Source organism: Thalassophryne amazonica, chromosome 4 (assembly GCF_902500255.1).
Source record: "Thalassophryne amazonica chromosome 4, fThaAma1.1, whole genome shotgun sequence".
In the NCBI taxonomy this organism is placed as follows: Eukaryota; Metazoa; Chordata; class Actinopteri; order Batrachoidiformes; family Batrachoididae; genus Thalassophryne; species Thalassophryne amazonica.
The window spans coordinates 119,403,929-119,428,422 of NC_047106.1; the positions used below are offsets into that span (position 1 = coordinate 119,403,929).

General features: G+C 40.6%; 1 protein-coding gene across 4 annotated transcripts in view; it reads right to left on the reverse strand.

The window, feature by feature from the left end:
- Positions 1–18,148, reverse strand: part of LOC117508672 (rho GTPase-activating protein 42) — a 356,336-nt gene extending 338,188 nt beyond the window's left edge. For 2 of the 4 annotated variants that reach the window (XM_034168483.1, XM_034168481.1), the window contains exon 1: positions 17,926–18,148. In XM_034168483.1, the coding sequence (XP_034024374.1) occupies positions 17,926–18,079 (154 nt within the window). In that variant the 5' untranslated portion in view covers positions 18,080–18,148. The remainder of the gene's footprint in view (positions 1–17,925) is intronic. The other 2 variants (XM_034168484.1, XM_034168482.1) reach the window with 1 other exon arrangement.
- Between the last annotated feature and the right edge of the window lie 6,346 nt (positions 18,149–24,494).

Below are 24,494 nucleotides of genomic sequence, written 5' to 3' on the forward strand. Positions count from 1 at the left end.
TGTTAGAATACATCAATTTCTATTGAAATTGTCTAACCTTACCAACCCCTAGAGCAAGCACACAGGTGACAGTGGTAAGGAAAAACTCCCTCTGATGATTTGAAGAAGAAACCTCAAGCAGACCAGACTCAAAGGGGTGACCCTCTGCTTGGGCCATGCTACCGACACACTTGACAATACAAATATACAAGGAAATTTGGGAGTCCATGCTGGTGTACAGGACAGGCCTGCAGAAGAAGAATCCCACTCCCACTCATCTCTGGATGGAGCCGCACCTCAAACGGAGAGAAAAAAAAAACAGAACGAGGCTGCAGGAAGACAACAAATACAGTATAATTTGTCAGCATTAAAGCAACAAGAAAAACGGAAGCAATACTAACGTGATCACTGGCCACTAGCCCTAAGCTTCGCTAAAAGACCCAGACTATAGATAAAGTTGAGGTCGCGGTCCGCTCCGTTTGTTTGCAGCACCTCTCAAGCTCCATCAGGTTGGATGGGGAGCATCAGTGTTAGGGATGCGTATTGATAAGATTTTATCGATATCGATACCATTATTGATTCTGCTTATCGATCCGATTCCTTATCGATTCCCTTATCGATACCGCTTGTGAATTTTCTGTGTACTAAAAGTAGGCTTTACAGGTTTTCTATGTCAACAACATTTTATTGAGTCTTAAAGTAAATAAATATTAAATTTGTCACTGGATCCTTAAACTCTGGACATAAATAAACTGTACATGGTGGACCCTTGATCTCTGGACATAAACAGAAATAAACAAAATCTGTAGTTTTTGTCAAACACATTTCCTTTCAGAAATTATTGGCATGAATGTCTTTCCATACATCTGAGCTGAACTCTTTTAGCTGGCTGTGCTGCACGTCAGGATGTAATTCATAAAGAATGCAGGATGTCTCATTTTGGGAGGAAAAAAAATGTTTTAGTCAATTGTAGTTTGTCTGTATTACAGCGTTTGGAAAGAGGTATCATTTTATTTAAAGCGGCAATTTGTTTTGAAGTTATTAATTCCGACCAGACTCTGTCTCGGCAGATAGCCGGAGGACGACTCTCATTTCTTGAGTGCAACAAGACAAGAGTCCCAGTTAGTGACTTTAATCCACAAAAAAGTGACTCACAATTGACATATTTTAATGGCTTTGAGAGGAGTTAAGAAGCGGACTTCGCTTCTGAAGAGTTATTAATATTATTGCTGTTGTTGTTGTTGCTATTATTATTATTAATGTATGAATATAAATAAATAAAAAATTACAATTTTTAATACATTTGACTCTTGTGACAACAAACGCTGAGCAATTAATTATTATACAGAAAACAAATGCACACAAATGTGCTGAGATGTGAACAGCTAATGCTAACTTTAAAATTGAAAACGCCATAGACATGCTAATGCATTAGCATCTGACCTGTTTTTAAGTTATAAAATACATCTATCAACTGTTTCATAAGACCATAACAGGTCGGTTTTACATAAAAGGGTATATATTACTTACAGACATATGCTCTTTAGGGTTTTAGTGGGGAAAAATTTAGATAAAGCAAAATAAAACAAAGAACCAACGAGCCAGTGGATCGAAGCATTGCTTCATTGGTTCACGCTTCAAAGTGAGTCGCATTGCAGAAGTGGTTGATTATAGAGCCGCTGCAGGGTCTGCAATCAACATAGAGAAATCATTTCCCAACAAACACCCTCAAAAACAATGGTCACTCTGAAGGACCGATAAAGGAATTGTTAAGCAAAAAGACTATTGATATCGGTGGACCGAATCATTTCTTAACGATACCCGAAAAGAACCGGTTCACGATACCCAACCCTAGTCAGTGTAGAGCCATTTTCAGAGCTCTCCTGAGATGTTCAATCAGATTCAGGTCTGGGTTCTGGCTGTGCCACTCAAGGACATTCACAGAGTTGTCCTGAAGCCAGTCTTTTGATATCTTGGCTGTGTGCTTAGGGTCATTGTCCTGCTGAAAGATAAACTGTCACCCCAGCCTGAGGTCAAGAGCACTCTGGAGCAGATCTTGTCCATTGCTGTATTCATCTTTCCCTCAGTTCTACCTTGTCACCCAGTTCCTGCCAGAGTGACCATGGGGTTCTTGGTTACCTCACTGACTAAGCCCCTTCTCCCCCGTTTGCTCAGTTTAGACAAATGGTGAGCGGCACTGAAACTCAGTGCACTATCCACTTGACCACAACTTGTGTCACCATCCAGTTTTTTTTAATAAAACTGCAAAAAACTTTTTTTGCATTGCTATTATGGGGTATTGTGTGTAGAATTTTAAGGGAAAAAAAATGAATTTCATCCATTTTGCAATAGGGCTGTAACATAACAAAATGTGGAAAAACATGAGCGCTGTAAATACTTTCTGGATGCACTGTGTTAGATGTATACAGAAATACAGTTGTGCTCAAAAGTTTACATACCCTGGTAGATTTTTTTTTTTTTTTTTGGCCATTTTTCAGAGAATATGAATGATAACACAAAAACTTTTTTTGACTCATGGGCAGTGGTTGTGTGAAGTCATTTATTGTCAAACAACTGTGTCAAGGCCTCCCCTTGTATTGATGCCTTCAGTGTGAAAAGCCCATAAGTTATAGGGTCTCCCAAAGTAGTAAAAAAACGTGACTTATACTCCAGAAAATACGGTACCCTAAAATGAATGACCTAGCTCAACCTCAAACGTGTGCAAGATCTTCAAAAGGTATAATCTAATGTAGCAAGATTGATTACTATCCATGAAGACAATGAAGAATTCTTGCACACACTAGGATTCAAAGACTCTGCCTCTGGTGGCCAAAATTAGACATTTAAAGCACTGAACTTAAACATGTCTGATGTTTTATTGCACTGACCTTGTGTAACAAGTTTTGCCTTGATATATATGAACTCTTTTCAAGCTTGCGTGAATACTATCACTATGACACTCTACCCCCTGCTGGCCACAATCAGAACTGAAACACATCCAATGTTGAACTCATCCAGGGTCTTAGTGATATGACTTTGTGGATCAAGTTTATCCTTGACACACAAATTATTTTTCAATATAGCTAAGATTAGACCCTACCTATGTGAAGTGCCTTGAGAAGACTTTGTTGTGATATGAAGCTATATGAATAAATTGAATTGAAGAAACTGCATTATGGGTACTGGCTTTGCACAATACTATCTGAGGCTGTTTAGTTTGTTGAGACTTGTGATTGGATAGTGATTGTTCAGACACATCTCAAAGGGCCGATGGTTCACACAACAGAATTGCAGTTTAACCATTTCCATGGCTGTAAAGTTATGTCTCCATGTAAAAAGGACTTTAAACCAGTTACATCAACAAAAAAGTTTTTAAATATTCAAGAGGTATTTAAGATAAGAAAAGCCTTTATTCATCCCTCAATGGGGAAATTTCAGTGTCACATCGCAGCATAGAACAGTACAATATAAAGAAGAGCATGCAATATAACAAACACGTATCTCTTAAAAAAATAAGAACTAAAAAAAGCACTGAGTGCCAGGTAACGCTACAGCTACCATTGTTCAGTTCAATGCTGCACTGCCGGGATGATCTACACTGTCGGGATGTAAAAGTGATCAGATAAAGTGACTTCAGCGTGAAATGTACGATAAGTTACTCTGATATTTACAATATGGACAGTTAGGTAAAGTGACTTGAGTTTGCACCATAAGTTAAATTATTGCACCTAATAAATACTAGCATTGTTCATTGTACAGTCTGACAGCAGCCGGGAGAAACGATCTGTGGAATCTCTCCCTCACACAGCGAGGGTGGATGAGTCTGTCACTGAAACTGATCTCCAGAGCAGACAGAACGTCCTGCAGAGGGTGACACTCGTGGTCCAGCATAGATTTAAGTTTAGCCAGGACCCTCTTGTCCCCCACCTCCTGCACAGAGTCCAGAGGACAGCCCAGGACAGAGCAGAATTGCCTGATGATCTTATCCAGTCTCTTCCTGTCCCTCTTTGTGATGCTGCTGCTCCAGCAGACCGCACCATACAGGATGGCTGAAGCCACCACAGAGTCATAGAAGGTCCTCAGGAGTGTCCCCCTCACTCCAAAAGACCTCAGCCTCCTCAGGAGGTAGAGGCGGCTCTGACCCTTCCTGCAATGTGCGTCCGTGTTGTGAGTCCAGTCCAGTTTGTTGTTCAGATGAACACCCAGGTACTTATAAGAGTCCACTCTCTCAATGTCCCTTCCCTGGATGTTCACTGGGGGGAGTGTAGTGGGGCGGCGTCTGAAGTCCACCACCATCTCCTTGGTCTTCCCCGCGTTGATGAGGAGGTGGTTCCTCTGACACAAGTCCACAAAGTCCTGCATTAGTCCTCTGTACTCCGCGTCATCGTCATCCATAATGAGTCCAATGAGGGCGGAGTCATCGGAGAACTTCTGCAGGACACAGCTGTCTGTGTTGTGTCTGAAGTCTGCAGTGTAAAGAGTGAAGAGGAAGGGTGCGAGGACCGTCCCCTGGGGCGGCCCCACACTGCAGGTCAGGAGGTCAGACACGCAGTTCTTGGTCCTCACAAACGGGCCGGTTTGTGAGGTAGTCCAGGACCCACTCAGCCAGACCCTCGTCCACTTGTGCAATCACCCGCTTGTCCCTCAGGAGCCGCGGCTGGATGGTGTTGAAAGCACTGGAGAAGTTAAAGAAAAGAATCCTCACAGCGCTGCCGGGCCTCTCCAGGTGGGACTTTTGGAGTGCAGCAGAGAAGGAAAAACAAAAAAACCCAGAATGGCTGAACAGTCCACATCCATCTGATCATCATGGCCTCAGTGCTGGAGCGCTGATCAGAACTGTGTCAAAATTATTACTGATTTCCAAACTAATGGGTGTTTTTTTTTTCTTTATATTTTTATTTGTTAGCATTCTGGTTAGTTGCCATCATTTAAAAAAAAAAATCTGGCCTGTTCAGTGTTTCCTGAGCTATTATCTGGGGAAAAACTGATTTCTCACTGTCAACAGTATTGCACAATCTTAGCACACTCTCATCGTGGTGATGACTACGACCTATGACGCAGGTGTACAGGCCAATCCTATTTTGCCTTCACAAGGCTCCCAAGACTCTCCCCTTGGGGGCCACAATTAGAGGTCAAATGCAACCAAGGTCAAACTTGCAAGTAACAGGCACTTTTAAGAAGTCTTTGTTGCAGCTGTAGTATAGGGGTGGTGGCCAAGTGGTTAATGCGCTTGGTTTCAGTTCAGAAGGTTCTGGGTTCAAATCCCACCCGTCACATTTCTTCATGTAATGTGGAGTTGCATCAGGAAGGGCATCCGGCGTAAAACTTGTGCCAATTCAACATGCAGATCCACCTTGGATTTGCTGTGGCGACCCCGAGTGCAAACAAGGGAGCCGCCGAAGGGACTTACTGTTGCAGCTGTAGTATAGATGAAAACTAGAGCACTGCACTCATAGAGCTTCTGGGGAAAACCTGGTCTTGTTAGGAGAGACGGCATCCATCCCACTTTGGATGGAGCAGCTCTCATTTCTAGAAATCTGGCCAATTTTCTTAAATCCTCCAAAACGTGACTATCCAGGGTTGGGACCAGGAAGCAGAGTTGTAGTCTTACACACCTCTCTGCAGCTTCTCTCCCCCTGCCATCCCCTCATTACCCCATCCCCGTAGAGACGGTGCCTGCTCCCAGACCACCAACAACCAGCAAAAATCTATTTAAGCATAAAAATTAAAAAAGAAAAAATAATATAGCACCTTCAACTGCACCACAGACTAAAACAGTTAAATGTGGTCTATTAAACATTAGGTCTCTCTCTTCTAAGTCCCTGTTGGTAAATGATATAATAATTGATCAACATATTGATTTATTCTGCCTAACAGAAACCTGGTTACAGCAGGATGAATATGTTAGTTTAAATGAGTCAACACCCCCGAGTCACACTAACTGTCAGAATGCTCGTAGCACGGGCCGAGGCGGAGGATTAGCAGCAATCTTCCATTCCAGCTTATTAATTAATCAAAAACCCAGACAGAGCTTTAATTCATTTGAAAGCTTGTCTCTTAGTCTTGTCCATCCAAATTGGAAGTCCCAAAAACCAGTTTTATTTGTTATTATCTATCGTCCACCTGGTCGTTACTGTGAGTTTCTCTGTGAATTTTCAGACCTTTTGTCTGACTTAGTGCTTAGCTCAGATAAGATAATTATAGTGGGCGATTTTAACATCCACACAGTTGCTGAGAATGACAGCCTCAACACTGCATTTAATCTATTATTAGACTCTATTGGCTTTGCTCAAAAAGTAAATGAGTCCACCCACCACTTTAATCATATCTTAGATCTTGTTCTGACTTATGGTATGGAAATAGAAGACTTAACAGTATTCCCTGAAAACTCCCTTCTGTCTGATCATTTCTTAATAACATTTACATTTACTCTGATGGACTACCCAGCAGTGGGGAATAAGTTTCATTACACTAGAAGTCTTTCAGAAAGCGCTGTAACTAGGTTTAAGGATATGATTCCTTCTTTATGTTCTCTAATGCCATATACCAACACAGTGCAGAGTAGCTACCTAAACTCTGTAAGGGAGATAGAGTATCTCGTCAATAGTTTTACATCCTCATTGAAGACAACTTTGGATGCTGTAGCTCCTCTGAAAAAGAGAGCTTTAAATCAGAAGTGCCTGACTCCGTGGTATAACTCACAAACTCGCAGCTTAAAGCAGATAACCCGTAAGTTGGAGAGGAAATGGCGTCTCACTAATTTAGAAGATCTTTACTTAGCCTGGAAAAAGAGTCTGTTGCTCTATAAAAAAGCCCTCCGTAAAGCTAGGACATCTTTCTACTCATCACTAATTGAAGAAAATAAGAACAACCCCAGGTTTCTTTTCAGCACTGTAGCCAGGCTGACAAAGAGTCAGAGCTCTATTGAGCTGAGTATTCCATTAACTTTAACTAGTAATGACTTCATGACTTTCTTTGCTAACAAAATTTTAACTATTAGAGAAAAAATTACTCATAACCATCCCAAAGACGTATCGTTATCTTTGGCTGCTTTCAGTGATGCCGGTATTTGGTTAGACTCTTTCTCTCCGATTGTTCTGTCTGAGTTATTTTCATTAGTTACTTCATCCAAACCATCAACATGTTTATTAGACCCCATTCCTACCAGGCTGCTCAAGGAAGCCCTACCATTATTTAATGCTTCGATCTTAAATATGATCAATCTATCTTTGTTAGTTGGCTATGTACCACAGGCTTTTAAGGTGGCAGTAATTAAACCATTACTTAAAAAGCCATCACTTGACCCAGCTATCTTAGCTAATTATAGGCCAATCTCCAACCTTCCTTTTCTCTCAAAAATTCTTGAAAGGGTAGTTGTAAAACAGCTAACTGATCATCTGCAGAGGAATGGTCTATTTGAAGAGTTTCAGTCAGGTTTTAGAATTCATCATAGTACAGAAACAGCATTAGTGAAGGTTACAAATGATCTTCTTATGGCCTCGGACAGTGGACTCGTCTCTGTGCTTGTTCTGTTGGACCTCAGTGCTGCTTTTGATACTGTTGACCATAAAATTTTATTACAGAGATTAGAGCATGCCATAGGTATTAAAGGCACTGCACTGCTGTGGTTTGAATCATATTTGTCTAACAGATTACAATTTGTTCATGTAAATGGGGAATCTTCTTCACAGACTAAAGTTAATTATGGAGTTCCACAAGGTTCTGTGCTAGGACCAATTTTATTCACTTTATACATGCTTCCCTTAGGCAGTATTATTAGACGGTATTGCTTAAATTTTCATTGTTACGCAGATGATACCCAGCTTTATCTATCCATGAAGCCAGAGGACACACACCAATTAGCTAAACTGCAGGATTGTCTTACAGACATAAAGACATGGATGACCTCTAATTTCCTGCTTTTAAACTCAGATAAAACTGAAGTTATTGTACTTGGCCCCACAAATCTTAGAAACATGGTGTCTAACCAGATCCTTACTCTGGATGGCATTACCCTGACCTCTAGTAATACTGTGAGAAATCTTGGAGTCATTTTTGATCAGGATATGTCATTCAAAGCGCATATTAAACAAATATGTAGGACTGCTTTTTTGCATTTACGCAATATCTCTAAAATCAGAAAGGTCTTGTCTCAGAGTGATGCTGAAAAACTAATTCATGCATTTATTTCCTCTAGGCTGGACTATTGTAATTCATTATTATCAGGTTGTCCTAAAAGTTCCCTAAAAAGCCTTCAGTTAATTCAAAATGCTGCAGCTAGAGTACTGACGGGGACTAGAAGGAGAGAGCCTATCTCACCCATATTGGCCTCTCTTCATTGGCTTCCTGTTAATTCTAGAATAGAATTTAAAATTCTTCTTCTTACTTATAAGGTTTTGAATAATCAGGTCCCATCTTATCTTAGGGACCTCGTAGTACCATATCACCCCAATAGAGCGCTTCGCTCTCAGACTGCAGACTTACTTGTAGTTCCTAGGGTTTGTAAGAGTAGAATGGGAGGCAGAGCCTTCAGCTTTCTGGCTCCTCTCCTGTGGAACCAGCTCCCAATTCAGATCAGGGAGACAGACACCCTCTCTACTTTTAAGATTAGGCTTAAAACTTTCCTTTTTGCTAAAGCTTATAGTTAGGGCTGGATCAGGTGACCCTGAACCATCCCTTAGTTATGCTGCTATAGACGTAAACTGCTGGGGGGTTCCCATGATGCACTGTTTCTTTCTCTTTTTGCTCTGTATGCACCACTCTGCATTTAATCATTAGTGATCGATCTCTGCTCCCCTCCACAGCATGTCTTTTTCCTGGTTCTCTCCCTCAGCCCCAACCAGTCCCAGCAGAAGACTGCCCCTCCCTGAGCCTGGTTCTGCTGGAGGTTTCTTCCTGTTAAAAGGGAGTTTTTCCTTCCCACTGTAGCCAAGTGCTTGCTCACAGGGGGTCGTTTTGACCGTTGGGGTTTTACATAATTATTGTATGGCCTTGCCTTACAATATAAAGCGCCTTGGGGCAACTGTTTGTTGTGATTTGGCGCTATATAAAAAAATTGATTGATTGAATTGATTGATAGAGCACAAACATCTGCCAACAACAGTTTCCAAATCCATAAAATTTTCAAAGTCAAACTCCTGTTAGAAGTGGCTTTTCTCATAAGCTAAATCAGATGTGATCAAATGTCAGGAGTATGTATTTAGTTCATGCACTTGAATCAAAGTTTTTTTGTGGTGTTGTCAGGTTTTTTTTTTGTTGTTTTTTTTTTTTTTACTTTTTCAGTTTTTGAATTTTTTCAGGTAATTTTCAGAGAATATTGGTTATTTCTGCTATGCACAATTTGTCATTGCTTTTTGGCACTTGGTTTCCAACTGATAACTGGAAGATAGACAAACAGGCATAAAATTAGAACCTCCATCCAACTTTGGTGATGGAGGAAAATGCATAAAAGAAAACTTTAAATGGCCACAATATCATTAATCTGGTTCAGATCCAGATCAAACTTTGTCCATAGATAAAGGATACCAGCCTACATAACACTCTCAAATATGTAAGAAATTTGATGTTTTTTTGTTTTTTTTGAAAGAGTTATGAATTTTTGGAAATTTGTTCATTGTTAAAGACAGGGATTTTTCCAAGATTTTCCTGACTTTGACCTTGAAAGTTGAATCACTTCTTGCCTATCAGGATATGAATCTTCAGTAAAAATGTCATAATGATATATGAAAAACTGTGGGCTCCATACAGTTCACAAACAGACAAATATACTAGAGCAAAGTTTTCAAGGTCAAAGTCCTGTTAGAAGTGGCTTTTCATAAGATAAAATACAAAATATAGATCAAAAGGGCTTTTCAGTGTTAATATCAAGTATCTGCTAAATCCGCAATATGGAGCAGATGTGGATCAAACTTAGCCTATTCACTGAGAGTGCCAGTTTGCATCTCATTGTCACAAATGAGAGTGATTGAGGGGCTTTTGACTGAGATATAATGCAAAATGTACACCAAATGGGCTTTTCAATATTAAATTCTAATGTCCACAAAATCCACAATCTGGGTCAGAGCCTGATCAAACTTTGCAAGTCGATACTGGATACCATCCTACATAATGCTCACAAATATGAAAGAAATTTGATCTTTTTTGACAATGTTATGAATTTGTGAAATATTTTTCAATGTTAACGATAGAGATTTTTCCAAATTTCCAAGATTTTTCCTGACTTTGACCCTTGACCTTTAAAAATTGAATCACTTATTGCTTATTAGGATATGAATCTTCAGTAAAAATGTAATAATGATATCTGAAAAATTGTGAGCTCCAGACTGTACATTAAAAAACAGACCAACAAACAAAACACAACCTCCTCCAACTTCATTGGCAGAGGCAATAGTGTGAGGCAAGTCTCTCAACATGGTAACCCATATCCATATAGTCATTTTAAGAAAGAACATAATGAATTTTGGCTGTTATTTTAAGAGGCAATACTGGGACAGCAACCGATGTAAATCAATAAATCTTGTATTTCTACTCAGAGGTTGGGCATCCACCCATTTTCTGGGAGCCTTGGATCAAAGGGACAATAAGGCACTTAGTAAAAGTGAGAACAGCTGGCTTTCTGAGTGCTCCACGTTTCCCAAATTTCCCCACCATTTAAATGTTGTCAAATGCCTTTTCAGAAAAAAGTACTAATGCATGGCTACCAGCCCACGTGTGTTACACAAACATACCTATTACATTCAACATCTAACAGCATTATGAGCCTTGAAGCTGAGGTTTCTCGCACCTTGCTCACAAAGGGATAATTAGCACCTTCAGTGTGTTAAATAAGTGGTGGGATTAATAAAAAGCCATAATTTAGACCAGATGTGAACACTTTCAGGTGCAGACAATATGGACAGACCTTACAAGCATCTGCTACGTGTTGCTGAAGAAATAACCAGAATGAAAAGCAGGATCTGACTATTTCTAAGCTTATCTTACTGGTAGTGTTGACTGGACAACAACAGCAGGGTTTTTTTCTAAACCGGGTGACGGGGGTGCTGCGCCCCCTTACTCTTGTCATGCGCTCTCTTACCAAAATGCTGGTTTAGCCATGCACTGACGCTATTTACGCAACATGACATCTTCCTAAAAATGATATTTTCCTCAAGAAAATATCACATCAACACCACATGAAAATGCGTCTGATCATTAGAAACGGTACAATTCAAGGTCAATGCTTACGTCATACCAAATCAACAAGGCTGGACACAATATATAAAATGTACCTTGTCCCCAAGACAAGCATTCTCAAATATGCATCCTGGGAGTGATGCACATTTTCAAATGTGCGGGATGTCATGTATTTTTACTCATCACTCATCTCATCTTCAACTGCTTAGTCCAATTAAGGGTTGCAGGGGAGCAAGTGCCTATCTTAACAGTCATAAACCACGAGGCAGGATATACCCTGGAGAGGACGCCAGTCTGTCGCAGGGCCACATATAGACAGACAAACCCATTCACAACCACACGCACACCTATGGACAATTTAAATTTTCCAGTCCACCTAACCTGCATGTCTTTGGATGTGGGAGGAAGCCGGAGCACCCGAGGGAAACCCACGCAAACACAGGAAGAACAGACAAACTCCACACAGAAAGGCCACAGGTGGGAATCGAACCCATGACCTCCTCACTGTGAGGCAACAGTGCTAACCACTAATCCACCGTGCTGCCCAACCTGTACATTCAAAATGTTCAAAAATCAAATTTTAAAATAACGTCTCCTTTTTGTTTGATTCTCCTCACTGCCGTCAGTGAGTCACTGCGCCTGTTCCTCTGTCCCTTTTCTGCAGGTGGTGGGATCAATCTGCTTTGTGTTTGAGCATAGATCTGCAAAGGCCACTAGAGTGGACACCAGCATGTACCCCTCTATCCAGAAAGTTTAGAAGAATAAATGGAATTGGTTAACTTACATTTTTCTTACAAATTAGGAACCTAAAAGCCTAGGCACTTTGAACCACGTTTCTATTTAACAACTGCACGATTAAAAAGAAGGCAATTATTACATTAGACATCACACAATGAGTAAAAATAAATCAGTAATAAATGTGCTGCAGAGTAAATTCATCCAACATGAATGGCAAGAGCTGTAATCCAATTAAAGACCTTTGGGTTCTAGATTGGGTAGTGTTTATAAAATAGATAGCTGACATTTTTCAAGGGTGGTAATAAATTAGGCAAAGTTTCTATGATCATTTGGAATGGCATGTGAGTCCAGAATGTAATTATCAACACCCGTTGTTCACTGTTGTTACATAATATCCGTAATTTCTCCAAAAATATTAGTCCTATCAACTTGCCGTTTTGGCAGTATTCATCCATGACCCAAAATACATAAGCATAACCAAACGGCAAATGCTTGCCAGATTCTCTGTGTTCAAAGGTACATACACATATGCACGCATACACATACACAGAGGCCACTTTGTTTTTAATATAATGTGGCAAGCAGCACGGAAGAATGAAAACAGAGCTAGCGCTTTTTGTTTTTCTACATTCTGCTGCAAACAGGTGCTTTTATTTTTACACACCCACAAACAGTGATGGTGGCAGAAGACTTTAAAAGCACTACACTTCTCACACATGGTAATGGCAAAATGACACTTAACTAAACTGACTAAGCCAATTGAACTACAAAAACATAATAAATCAATAAGAGTAACACCACTGTTAAAGTAACAGGAACCACATTAACAACATTTAACCAGTTATTTAAGTGACTAATATGACAGAGTGGGGTCATTTATGACTTTATATTGGATTACGTCTATATAAATAATTGTTTTAGGGTTCTTCATATTTACTACACTCCCTAATATAGTTGTCCATCATCTAATGTAGTAAGGTACAGAATTTGCTATTTTTTTTTTTACCGAAAAGTAGACAAAAAAACACACACCAATTACTTGTCTGTTACATCATGTAAAATGCATGTTACCTTCATTTCTTTGCATTGTATTTCCTTGCATTTTTTCTGCATCAATAATGAAAGCAATACATCATAAAAGAGACATTTTGTTGAGGACAATATGCATTACAACGTGGCAGTTAGAGGCATGAGCTTCACTGTCTGATGCTGACTCATCTACATCAATGGAGCTATTTTCTTCCTCACTCTTGGCATGCAGGACAAATAGACTGACAAATTCATAGTAGGAAACCTTTTTCCCATTCAAATTGGAGGAATGGTTCACAAACATATATTCCTGGCGTCGTAAATGACCCCACACCGTCACTTGAGGGTTAAAACCCGGAACTCCCATGGTGCATTGCAGCACAGCATCCATTGTTCACTGTTGTTAGCTAATATTGCAAATTTCTCCAAAAAATATTAGGCCTATCAACTTTCTGTTTTTGCAGTGTTCATTCTTGACCCAAAACACATAAGCATACCAAACAGCAAATGTTAGCGCTCCCCAGTTTCTCTGTGATCGAAGGTACACACATGCACACATACGCAGAGTCCACTTCACTTTTAATATATACAGGGTTGGCATGTGGAGATTAATCGATACGAATCAGTATGTAGATACAAACGTGCACGATGCGAGTGTATCAATTCAGTCAGTGTGCGTCGATCCTGACCGCATCGCTCGCTGCGTGCTTGCATCAATTATTTTCCGAGGCACATTGAATGCACCATCCCTGCTTCGCATTTTGTTTTGAACATGGCCGGAAGCCAGAAAGCACATTTCTACCACAACAAAATGGAGGCGGTTGGAGATTTTTGACGCACCTAAAATATTTAAATCAGGCGTTTGGAGATACTTTGGCTGTTCTAAAAAAAGATGGAAAACTTCACAAGACACATGTCGTTTGTAAAGAATGCTGTGCCATTAAACCATACAGCCACTGCTGCTCCACTCGGATTGCTCAGATTGTAAATCCTCAGATTGTAAAAAGTCTCTCAAATTACTTTTGCCAAGGTGGTACTCTGTCAATGAGTGACTCACTTTAAGTCACTCATTGAGAGTGATGTTGTCTTACTGTTACTGTTTAAGTTCTGACAGTGTTATGAAGCAGGTTCCACATATGAGGGAACCGATTCCTATTCCTTAATGTTTAATCTGGTAAATCTGCTGTTCATAAGAGATAAGAGAGATACGAGAGTCTTTATGGTCATTGTAATAACAACGAAACTTTGTTGGTGACAGTCAGTAGCAGCAATTATTAAATATGAAAACAGAATAAATAAAGATAAAATATAAGAGCAATAAGGTGCATAAGACGACATTGGACATATTATTTGCAGTGTAAACTGAGATGTATAAAATGCACTGCCCATGGCTGTTTAAAATCCAGAAGGAACAACAGTCTGTGGCTCAGTCTGTAGCTGAAGCTGGTGAGTATGAGAGTGGGGGCACTGTTTGGTCAGTGGAGACCTGGGGGCTCTCCTCTGCAGGTGTCCAACATACACAGCATTCAGGACAGGAAGCTCAGCTCCAACAATCCTCTGGGCTGTCCTCACAACCCGAGCTAAGTCTTTTCTGTTTTCTGCTGTGCAGCTGGCATACCATACAGTCATGCCCTGACAGAGGATGCTCTCCACAGTGCTCTAGTTCACCAGGAGCTGAGGGGATAGGCCAGCCTGCTTCAGCTTCCTGAGGAAGAAGAGCCTTTGCTGTGCCTTCTTCATCAGGTGGGAAGTGTTAACTGACCAAGAGAGGTCCTTGGTGATGTGGAGTCCCAGGAATTTGATGTTGTCCACCACCTCCACCATCTCACCATTTATGTGAAGTGGCCCGGGGGTGGTCTTCCTGGTCCTTCTGAAATCCACAATGACCTCCTTGGTTTTGGTGGTGTTTGGAAGTAGGTTATTTTCTGAACACCACTGGGTCAAATGTTGTACCTCCTCTCTGTAGAGAGAGCCTCCTCATTGTCACAAATAAGTCTGACTATGGTGGTGTCATCAGTAAATTTCACCATAGTGTTAGAAGAGTGGGTGGTGGTGCAGTCCTGAGTAAAGAGGGTGAACAAGGCTGGGCTGAGCACACAGCTCTGTCCCCAGTGTTCGGTATGATGGTGGTGGATGTATGTCTTCCAATCCTGCTGTTCTGCGGCCTACAGGTAAGAAAGTCCATAATCCATGTGCAGAGTGAAGTGGTAAGTCCAAGATCCTGGAGTTTGTGAACCAGTTTATTGGGGGTTATTGTATTTAAGGCAGTGCCAAAGTCTATGAAGAGCATCAGGGTGTATGTAATTGGTTGTTCCAGGTGGGTCAGGGCTGAGTGGAGTGCAACAGAGACTGCATCCTCTGCAGATCTGTTCCTCTGGTCAAACTGGTGTCTATCTACATCTGCAGGATGTCTCTGATGTCGGACAGGATGATCCTCTCAAAGCACTTCATGACCACCGAGGACAGGGTAACAGGGCGGTAGTCATTAAGGCAGGTCAAGGATGTCTTCTTTGCTACAGGAATGATAGTGGTGGATTTAAGACAAGCGGGGACAGCAGCTTGTTGCAAAGACAGGTTAAAGATATTGGTGAACACTCCCGTTAGCACATGACTGCAGTGTGCAGCCTGCCTGCAGGTCCTGCCGCTTTAGAGGTCTTGATGTGCCTCAGAGCAGATCTCACATGGTGTTGCTGCAGGACAAGTGCTGGATCTTCACTTGTTGAGGTGGTTTGGGGATCTGCTCTGATATTCTGCATGTTAAAGTGTGCAAAGAAATGGTTCAGAGTGTCAGGCAGTGTGCTGTCAGGGCTGATCTGTGAGCTGCTGCCCTTATAGTCTATAATGGCTTTGATGGCAGTCCACATGCTGCGGGGGTTGTTGTGGGCAAAGTGTCCTTCTAGGCGCTGCTTGTACCTCTGTTTGGCCTCCCTGATCCCCCTTTTTAGATCCCTCTGGGCATGGCTGTAGGCCTGTATGTCACCTGACCTGAAGGCAGGTGCCCCGAACCTTGAGGAGGTACACTTAGCAGGGGGACAGTGACCACACCGTCGTGGTCCCACTGGCGTTGAATTTCCGGAGGAATAAAATCCTCATTTTCCGGAGCAGAGTAGTGGGGTCGAGCCCCGATTTCAAGGAGTTCGGTTCGTCCGTACTTTAATTGAGCATTTAGTGCGCAAAAAAGTAAACAAAAAGCACACAAAAAGATAAGTACTGGTAAACTGAGAACACTGAGCCGCTGCAACTATGTACGCCGACCTTGGCCCTTCAGCCACATTTAGTCTGCACTCCTTTGGTTTGGCCCACTATGACAACTGACATGTTCATTCATTCTGCTTATTCTAGCAGTCACTGGGCTAGAGGTGGGTTTAACCCTGAACAGGCTGGCAGTCTATCGGACGGGACAATTAACAAATTCTTCCCATATCACAAGTTGAAATCCGCATGACATTCTACCTGAAGAGAGGGTGGGTGGATGCCAGTGCCAAGCAGTGCCAGATATATTCCATTTTGTATGCAACTCTTAGACTGCAAACTGTCAAAGTGACATCATTGACATGCAATGACTACCAGTGCACACGGATGATGTATCACAGGTCAGACACGGAGGTTACAACAAAAATGTTAAAACTCATTATTATCGTGTTAGGGTCACTAAATTAATTTATTTTAAGGTGGGTGTTTAATCAACTCGAATAAAAAATTAATTAAGAGTGAGAATTTCATCAACTTCCATTAAAAAAAGACAGTGGGCGGATGCTCGATGGGGGAGCGGGGGGGGGTGGCATTCCAATATGCGGGTATGGTAAGGAACTGCTGTTAACCAGATTAGACAATGCATCAATTATTTTTGAAATTTAATTTTAGATTCAGAATGTTAATTTTACATACTAACTGAATATAAGTAATTCACATGTCAACATTTGATGAAAAAGAAAACTATGAAAACAATGTTTCTTGTCAGACATGACAGTGCACATGTTCGGCATATTTTGTGAATTTGAACTATTTCCAAAGGCCGTATCTACAGAGACCGTTCTAAAGATACAGAGGGTGTCTTACCGACCAATCAGAATGCGCAAATATGGTCGTACCCGTACCATATGCGGCTAAAGGTCCGCCAAGGCTTCAAAACTCATCTGTACATTGTCCGTATCTTCAGTGAACCTCGGTCTGTACCTTTAGCAGTCCCGCAGAAGATACGGATGTACGTACCCGTAGCCACTTCAATTCCCAAATACTGTGTAAAGACTCCGGGAAGTGCACAAGGCTGTGGTCTGGAAGTAGAAATTTCCAAACATTTTAAGCATTTTACATATATTATACTTTTAACCAGACCCCTTATTCTAATCCTAACCCTAACACAATGCCATTTGAAATAAAATAAGTTGCAAAATTGCCCTTCCGGAAATGGTGGTCAGTTTTTTTTAAGCTAAATTTTTAAAGTAATTTTTTTTTTAAGTGTAAATTCTCACTTTACCACATGTGATCCCATTCAAAACAGCGGTAATTAAACTATTAGCATGCTAAATGGAAATGTCTGCTCTGATCAAACTGATTTAACACAGTGAGCGTGTTAATTTAACACTATTTTAAATGGGACTGCAAGCACTTTACTGTGTAGCCTACTTGTCAGACGGTAGAAACATTTGCCCATTTAAAGCTTTTCTTTCTCATAACGAGCCCCAGCTTTCTGTGACGTCAGCAGCATCCAAACTGTGAGATTTGATAGTGAAGCTGGAACTTCCGAGCACATTAAAGCCGACACGTCTGAGTGAATTAAAAGCCTTGATAGCATCCGAAGCCACAGCAGATTCCACTCCTGCACTCATGCTCCCAGACGCTTTATGAGACTCAAATGATCCTCGTCATACAAATGCATGAAGAGTCCAAAAAAAATAAATAATAATAAATAATAAAAGCCCTTCAATGTTTTACGACCCAGTGGATAAAATCAACTCCAAAAGCAGACCTCTCTGTTTTTCATGTTTGTGTGTTGGGAATACTCACTCTTCAGCGCAATAATGAGCATGTTCCCGTCCTTAATCAGCTCTTTAATGAACTTATTGGTCCTCTCCAGCTCGATTTCGTGACATTTGACTCGTTCTCTAAAATCCGGACTGTCCACGAACGAGTCGCTGAACTCCAAAGCGGGGAGTCCCATCTCTCTCCTCTCACACACACAAGCTCTTCAGAAAGTCTGCAACTTTACTCTTTCTGTCCCCCGCTGTGTCCGGCTTCCACAAAAAAAAAAAAAAAAAAAGAACAAAACAAACAAAAAAAGAACCTCTGCTGCTCCGCTCAGGTCCTCACTTCCGCTTTGACGTTCTCCACTTTCTTTTAGGCTTTTCTCCCCCAGTATGTATTAAATAGTGGTCTTGTGACTCCTGCTGGCTACTTTTGGATATCTGACAACAGTTGCTGGAGGCAAGAAAGACTAATGTGCCAGATAACGTTTTTACAGTGTAGTGTTTCCTAAAACGGAATATCCTTCTGTTCAAAGAACACACTGACTCGAAAACAGTGATTATTTTAAATATTTATACCCCCAAACCCTTCTACTCTCATGCTGTCAAATAGAAATCTTTAGCCCATCTTCAGATGCTAACTTTTGTGGCACATGAAAATAAAGGGGAAAAAGGTAAATAATACTAATAAGAGGAATAATAACTTTTAATATGAGTGTTGATATTTTGAAATAATTATTGCTTTTTCATTACTGATTGTTATGTTAAATACCTACATAAATTATTGTTTTTGTTGTTGTTATTGTTAATATATGTCAGGCTCAAAACTTCTCAACCACCCCTTGTATATTGACAGTGAGCTTTATGTCTCTGGGTCAGGGGCGGATCCAGAGTATTTTCAGGTGGGGGAACAGGGAGTAACAACGGTTAAACTGGGAGGGTGGGGGCACCCAAAAGTGACAAAAATGAAGGCTGCCACCGACCTCTGTCTTCAATACTTCAAATGATTGCTTTTCTTAGATTGTACAGTTTCCATCCACTTTTTACCTCCGCCAAGGAGGTTATGTTTTCGTTCGCGTTTGTTTGTTTGTCTGTCTGTCAGCAGGATAACTCAAAAAGTTTTGAACGGATTTTGATGAAATTTTGTGGAGTGGTTGGAAATGACAAGAGGAACAAGTGATTCAATTTTAGTGGTGATCCGGATCATGATCCAGATCCAGGAATTTTTTTAAAGGATTCTTCACCATTGCGGGATAGGGGGAATTTTGACATTGTATGTATCATAGTTTTGGTTGTAACACTGAATTGTTGAATAGATCACTGTGCCAAGGAGGGAATCTCTTTAGGGTCAGTGACCCTATGGCCTTGATTAGAGAAGTGTTTCATAAATGTTAAAAAAAAAATTCATATATTTGCAGTTTAGTTAAATAATAAATTGAATTTGGTCTCTTATTTGTTTTTGTCTATAAGCACATACAATATCAATATCAGTGCTCAGATGACAGTAGCTTCTGGGAAAGATGCAAGTTGCAATAAACTGTGATGCAAAGCGCTAAGGAGACATGCTATCCAGTCACAGCAGATGAAACTTTTTTTACTACTGAGCAAACATCATTGTTAGACTTTTTTAGGTTCAATGATTCCATGGCGTGTAGATGTTATGGCATCAGTGACCCCATGGCCTTGGTGGAGGTTTGCACTCTCTGAGTGCTTCTAGTTTTTGGTATTGTTTATATATTGCCTGGAGTAAAGATGTACTGTTCTCAACACCTCTCTTATACTCTGTCCATGCCACCATGGCATGAAGATGGTACTTTGCCTTGGCAGAAATGTGTACATTGCAGTTTTCCAGTTTGAAAATCCAGTGCCTGAAGTAAACATTGTGTCAGGAGCAGAAGAGAGTGGAAAATGCCTACATACAAAACAATGTGTGATATCCTGGCATTAAGAATACACAAGCCAAGTGTAGACTTTGTACCAGGAGGGGTTAAAAGCTCTCCTTCTACCCTGTCTGTGCTGAGTGAGAGGGAAGGTCTTCAGGATCGGTTGTGCAAGTCCGCAGCTCTTGTTTGAGAAATGCCTGAAAGTATAGAAAGTTTCAAAATGAGTCTGTGGAATAATCCTCATGATCAATGCTGAAATTACAAAATCAAAAATGTGTTTTTTTTCTTGTTCCCATAGCTGAATGTTCACTTCACTGTTCAGAATTATGTATGTGCAGATTTTGACATTTGAAGACTGTGCTTACATTTATTTGCAGGAAGTAGAAAGTTTTCTGTACTCACTGAAAATCTATTTGTAAGGGCGGGCCTACGAGCAAGATTTGTGACATCACAAATATTCAACTTTCATGAGAACTTTCATTAATCCGCATGCGGCAGGGTTTTGAATAGTTGTATTGAAATAAAATTTGCACAAAACATTTTCTCATCAAGATGAACAATTTTGTCAGGATGCACCTTAAGAAAGTCACATTTTTATTTTTGGCATATTGTAGAGGACCACTCTAATACGCACACATGCATGAACACAGAGCTTTTTGTCTTTTCTGCATTCTGCCGCAAGCAAGTGCTTTTATTTGTATACACCCACAAACCGAGACAGTTTCAGAAGACAACAATAACATTACAGTTCTCACTCATGGTAATGAGACCATGACACTTAACTCACTCATGGTAATGCTGACATGACACTTAAACTAAACTTACGAAACCAATTGAACTACAAACACACACGAAATCAATAACACTAACAACACTGTTAAGGTGCCCTGACACTTGCACAACTTTGATCCTCACTTCTCATGCAATCTGCCGTGCACGAGAGTAAACTCGTCTCAAACTCATTGTAAACCATTGTAAATTCTGCGCGGCGTTGTGCAAGTGCACAAAGAAAATTTTGAAATGATCAAAATCTCCATCACGCATTAATTACATGAACTTCACATGAACATTGCACAAACAACTCAAAGACACTGCGTGTGAGTGTGAGTGACTGCGTCAGTGCACCCCATCAGAGCGCAGCTCGTCTGAACAATTATAACGAGATGTTAAATCAATTATAAATATACTTTTACAGCTACTCACAAGAAGGGATGACCATGCAACTGTTTTACCAAGCCATTAAAATATAAACATTATAAATAATTACGGTGGGTGGGATCGAAGTGCGCAGATCAAAGTTGTGCAATTGTTCAGGCACCTTTAAATGAATATTATCCACAATAACAACATTACAATAACAATAAAACCCTAAATCCCCAAACTCCCGTGGTGCATTGCAACACAACGTCCATTGTTCACTGTTGTTATCTAATGTCTCTAATTTCTCCATAAATATTAGTTGTCTCAAATGTCAGCTTTCCCCAGTTTCTCCATGATCAAAACCAAATGCACGCACGCACGCACGCACGCACACAGAGGCCATTTGGCTATTATAATATAAAGATGAGTCTCTTACTACTTCATGACAGCTTGTCCTTAATTATTCCATGCAAGTGCTATGTTAAAGACTGGCCAGCAGATGTCGCCATATTTAATTGTATCAAATGCTTTGAAACATTGAACCATTTCAACACAGTTGCTTCATATTGATTCAGTAGTTCCAAAAGCTTTGGTTTCTTCATCACAACTGTTGACCTGTTTTCTCTGTGTCTCAGACCTTGCACACCTGATCCACCAGAATCGTAGTTGCCATCTGCCTTGCTTCACTCATATTCAACTCCTCTGCCTGCCCTGCCCAGATGTTCCTGTCCTCCGCTGTCGGACCACTCCAGCCAAGCCTGCCTACATCTCACCTAAATAAACTGTAAAAAACGTTCTGTCTTCTGCTTGTGTCTGCATTCTGGGCCCTATCTGTCAGTTCCTGGGTCAACCATAACACTCTTGAGGAATAGTTCTGACACTTTAATATTAACAAGCAGCCTAACCAGTGGCGATGACTGGATGTCTTTGGTATGATGTCTCTTTGGAGGAACCTTGGGTACCAGTGGGATGACTTTGTATCAAATGATCAGTTTTGTAGGGTGATTAAGGTGACGAGAAGTACTTGTATTGTAAGATAACTTTGGCAATGATACTTTGACTATGTGGCATGCAGGGTTGGGAGGGTTACTTTAAAAATGTATTCCGATACAGTTACTAGTTACCTGTTGAAAAATGTAGTCAGTAACGTAATCCAAGTACCATAATATTAAAGTAATGTAATTTGATTACTTTCAATTACTTCTGGATTACTCCAATATCAAATATGCTAATACAGACAAAAGAAACTAAATATACGCGTAAATAGTCTTGACCACATAGTACAGTTTATTAAGCAAAAATAAAAAAATAATAAAAAAAACTGTTTCTTTTACATGGCATGCTCTGTTTTACTTCACATTATGAATTAAGAGCGCCACAATATTGTTTTAAACACACTCAGTGTTCACCTGCTAAATTTTCAACAAAAAATGCCAAACAAATGAAGGATAATGAAAACTCAGGCGGTGTGCGGATAAATTTGTAATTAAAAGTGACTTGCAGAACAATATACAAAACAAACAAAAAAATTCTGCTACTTGTTCAGTAAACATAAAATTATCTTACTTTAGCCTTTCACATGGCATTCGCACCATGTTTAATCAGTCTACTTATTGAACTTTCAAAATAAGAACAACAGCATAATGAAAACCATTAAGTAAATACTGTCAGTAAGGAGGCGTGATCGCCATTTTAATTCCGGGCAAGTTAGTGATTTGCATGCATAGAAGTTCAAGAAACAGGTGGAATATGCCGGAAAGCTGTGCATGTTGGTAAAGCCAGAAACGGAGGAACAAGGGAGACAATATTTCCTTCCATAAGTAAGTGGTTTTGGTTTTTCTTGTCACTTTGTCCGTGATATTTGGATGATAAACAGCTGCACGAGGTCTGTTAGAAAAGTATCCAACCTTTTTATTTTTTTCAAAAACCTGATGGATTTGAATCACGTGTGCTTGCATGAGCCAACCTTGAACCTTCGTGCGCATGCGTGATTTTTTTCACGCCTGTCGGTTGCGTCATTTGTTTGTAAGCAGACTTTGTGTGAGGATGGGTGTAGTCTCTCGTCGTTTTTTCTTTGCAAGGAAATGGCGGAACGACTGGAGCAGCACGACTACATCAAATTTTGCCACAAACTGGGCAATAGCCAGGTGGAAACCATTCGGATTATTCAGATGGCTTTCGGTGACGATCCTCTGAGCATCACACAGATTAAGGAGCGGTACAACCGGTTTAAAGACGTCCGCACAACGGTGGAGGGCGCGCCACGCTTCGAGCGGCCATCGACAGGCTGAAACAACCAGATCATTTCCAAAGTGAACGCTGTGTTGATCCGGGATGTCGTCTGACTACCAGAGAAATGGCAGAAAAGGTGGACATAGCACTTTTCCAGCACATTCCATTGTTAAAGGAGATTTTGTCATCAATCAATCAATCAATTTTATTTATATAGCGCCAAATCACAACAAACAGTTGCCCCAAGGCGCTTTATATTGTAAGGCAAGGCCATACAATAATTACGTAAAAACCCCAATGGTCAAAACGACCCCCTGTGAGCAAGCACTTGGCGACAGTGGGAAGGAAAAACTCCCTTTTAACAGGAAGAAACCTCCAGCAGAACCAGGCTCAGGGAGGGGCAGTCTTCTGCTGGGACTGGTTGGGGCTGAGGGAGAGAACCAGGAAAAAGACATGCTGTGGAGGGGAGCAGAGATCAATCACTAATGATTAAATGCAGAGTGGTGCATACAGAGCAAAAAGAGAAAGAAACACTCAGTGCATCATGGGAACCCCCAGCAGTCTAAGTCTATAGCAGCATAACTAAGGGATGGTTCAGGGTCACCTGATCCAGCCCTAACTATAAGCTTTAGCAAAAAGGAAAGTTTTAAGCCTAATCTTAAAAGTAGAGAGGGTGTCTGTCTCCCTGATCTGAATTGGGAGCTGGTTCCACAGGAGAGGAGCCTGAAAGCTGAAGGCTCTGCCTCCCATTCTACTCTTACAAACCCTAGGAACTACAAGTAAGCCTGCAGTCTGAGAGCGAAGCGCTCTATTGGGGTGATATGGTACTATGAGGTCCCTAAGATAAGATGGGACCTGATTATTCAAAACCTCATAAGTAAGAAGAATAATTTTAAATTCTATTCTAGAATTAACAGGAAGCCAGTGAAGAGAGGCCAATATGGGTGAGATATGCTCTCTCCTTCTAGTCCCCGTTAGTACTCTAGCTGCAGCATTTTGAATTAACTGAAGGCTTTTCAGGGAACTTTAAGACAACCTGATAATAATGAATTACAATAGTCCAGCCTAGAGGAAATAAATGCATGAATTAGTTTTTCAGCATCACTCTGAGACAAGACCTTTCTAATTTTAGAGATATTGCATAAATGCAAAAAAGCAGTCCTACATATTTGTTTAATATGCGCTTTGAATGACATACCCTGATCAAAAATGACTCCAAGATTTCTCACAGTATTAATAGAGGTCAGGGTAATGCCATCCATAGTAAGGATCTGGTTAGACACCATGTTTCTAAGATTTGTGGGGCCAAGTACAATAACTTCAGTTTTATCTGAGTTTAAAAGCAAGAAATTAGAGG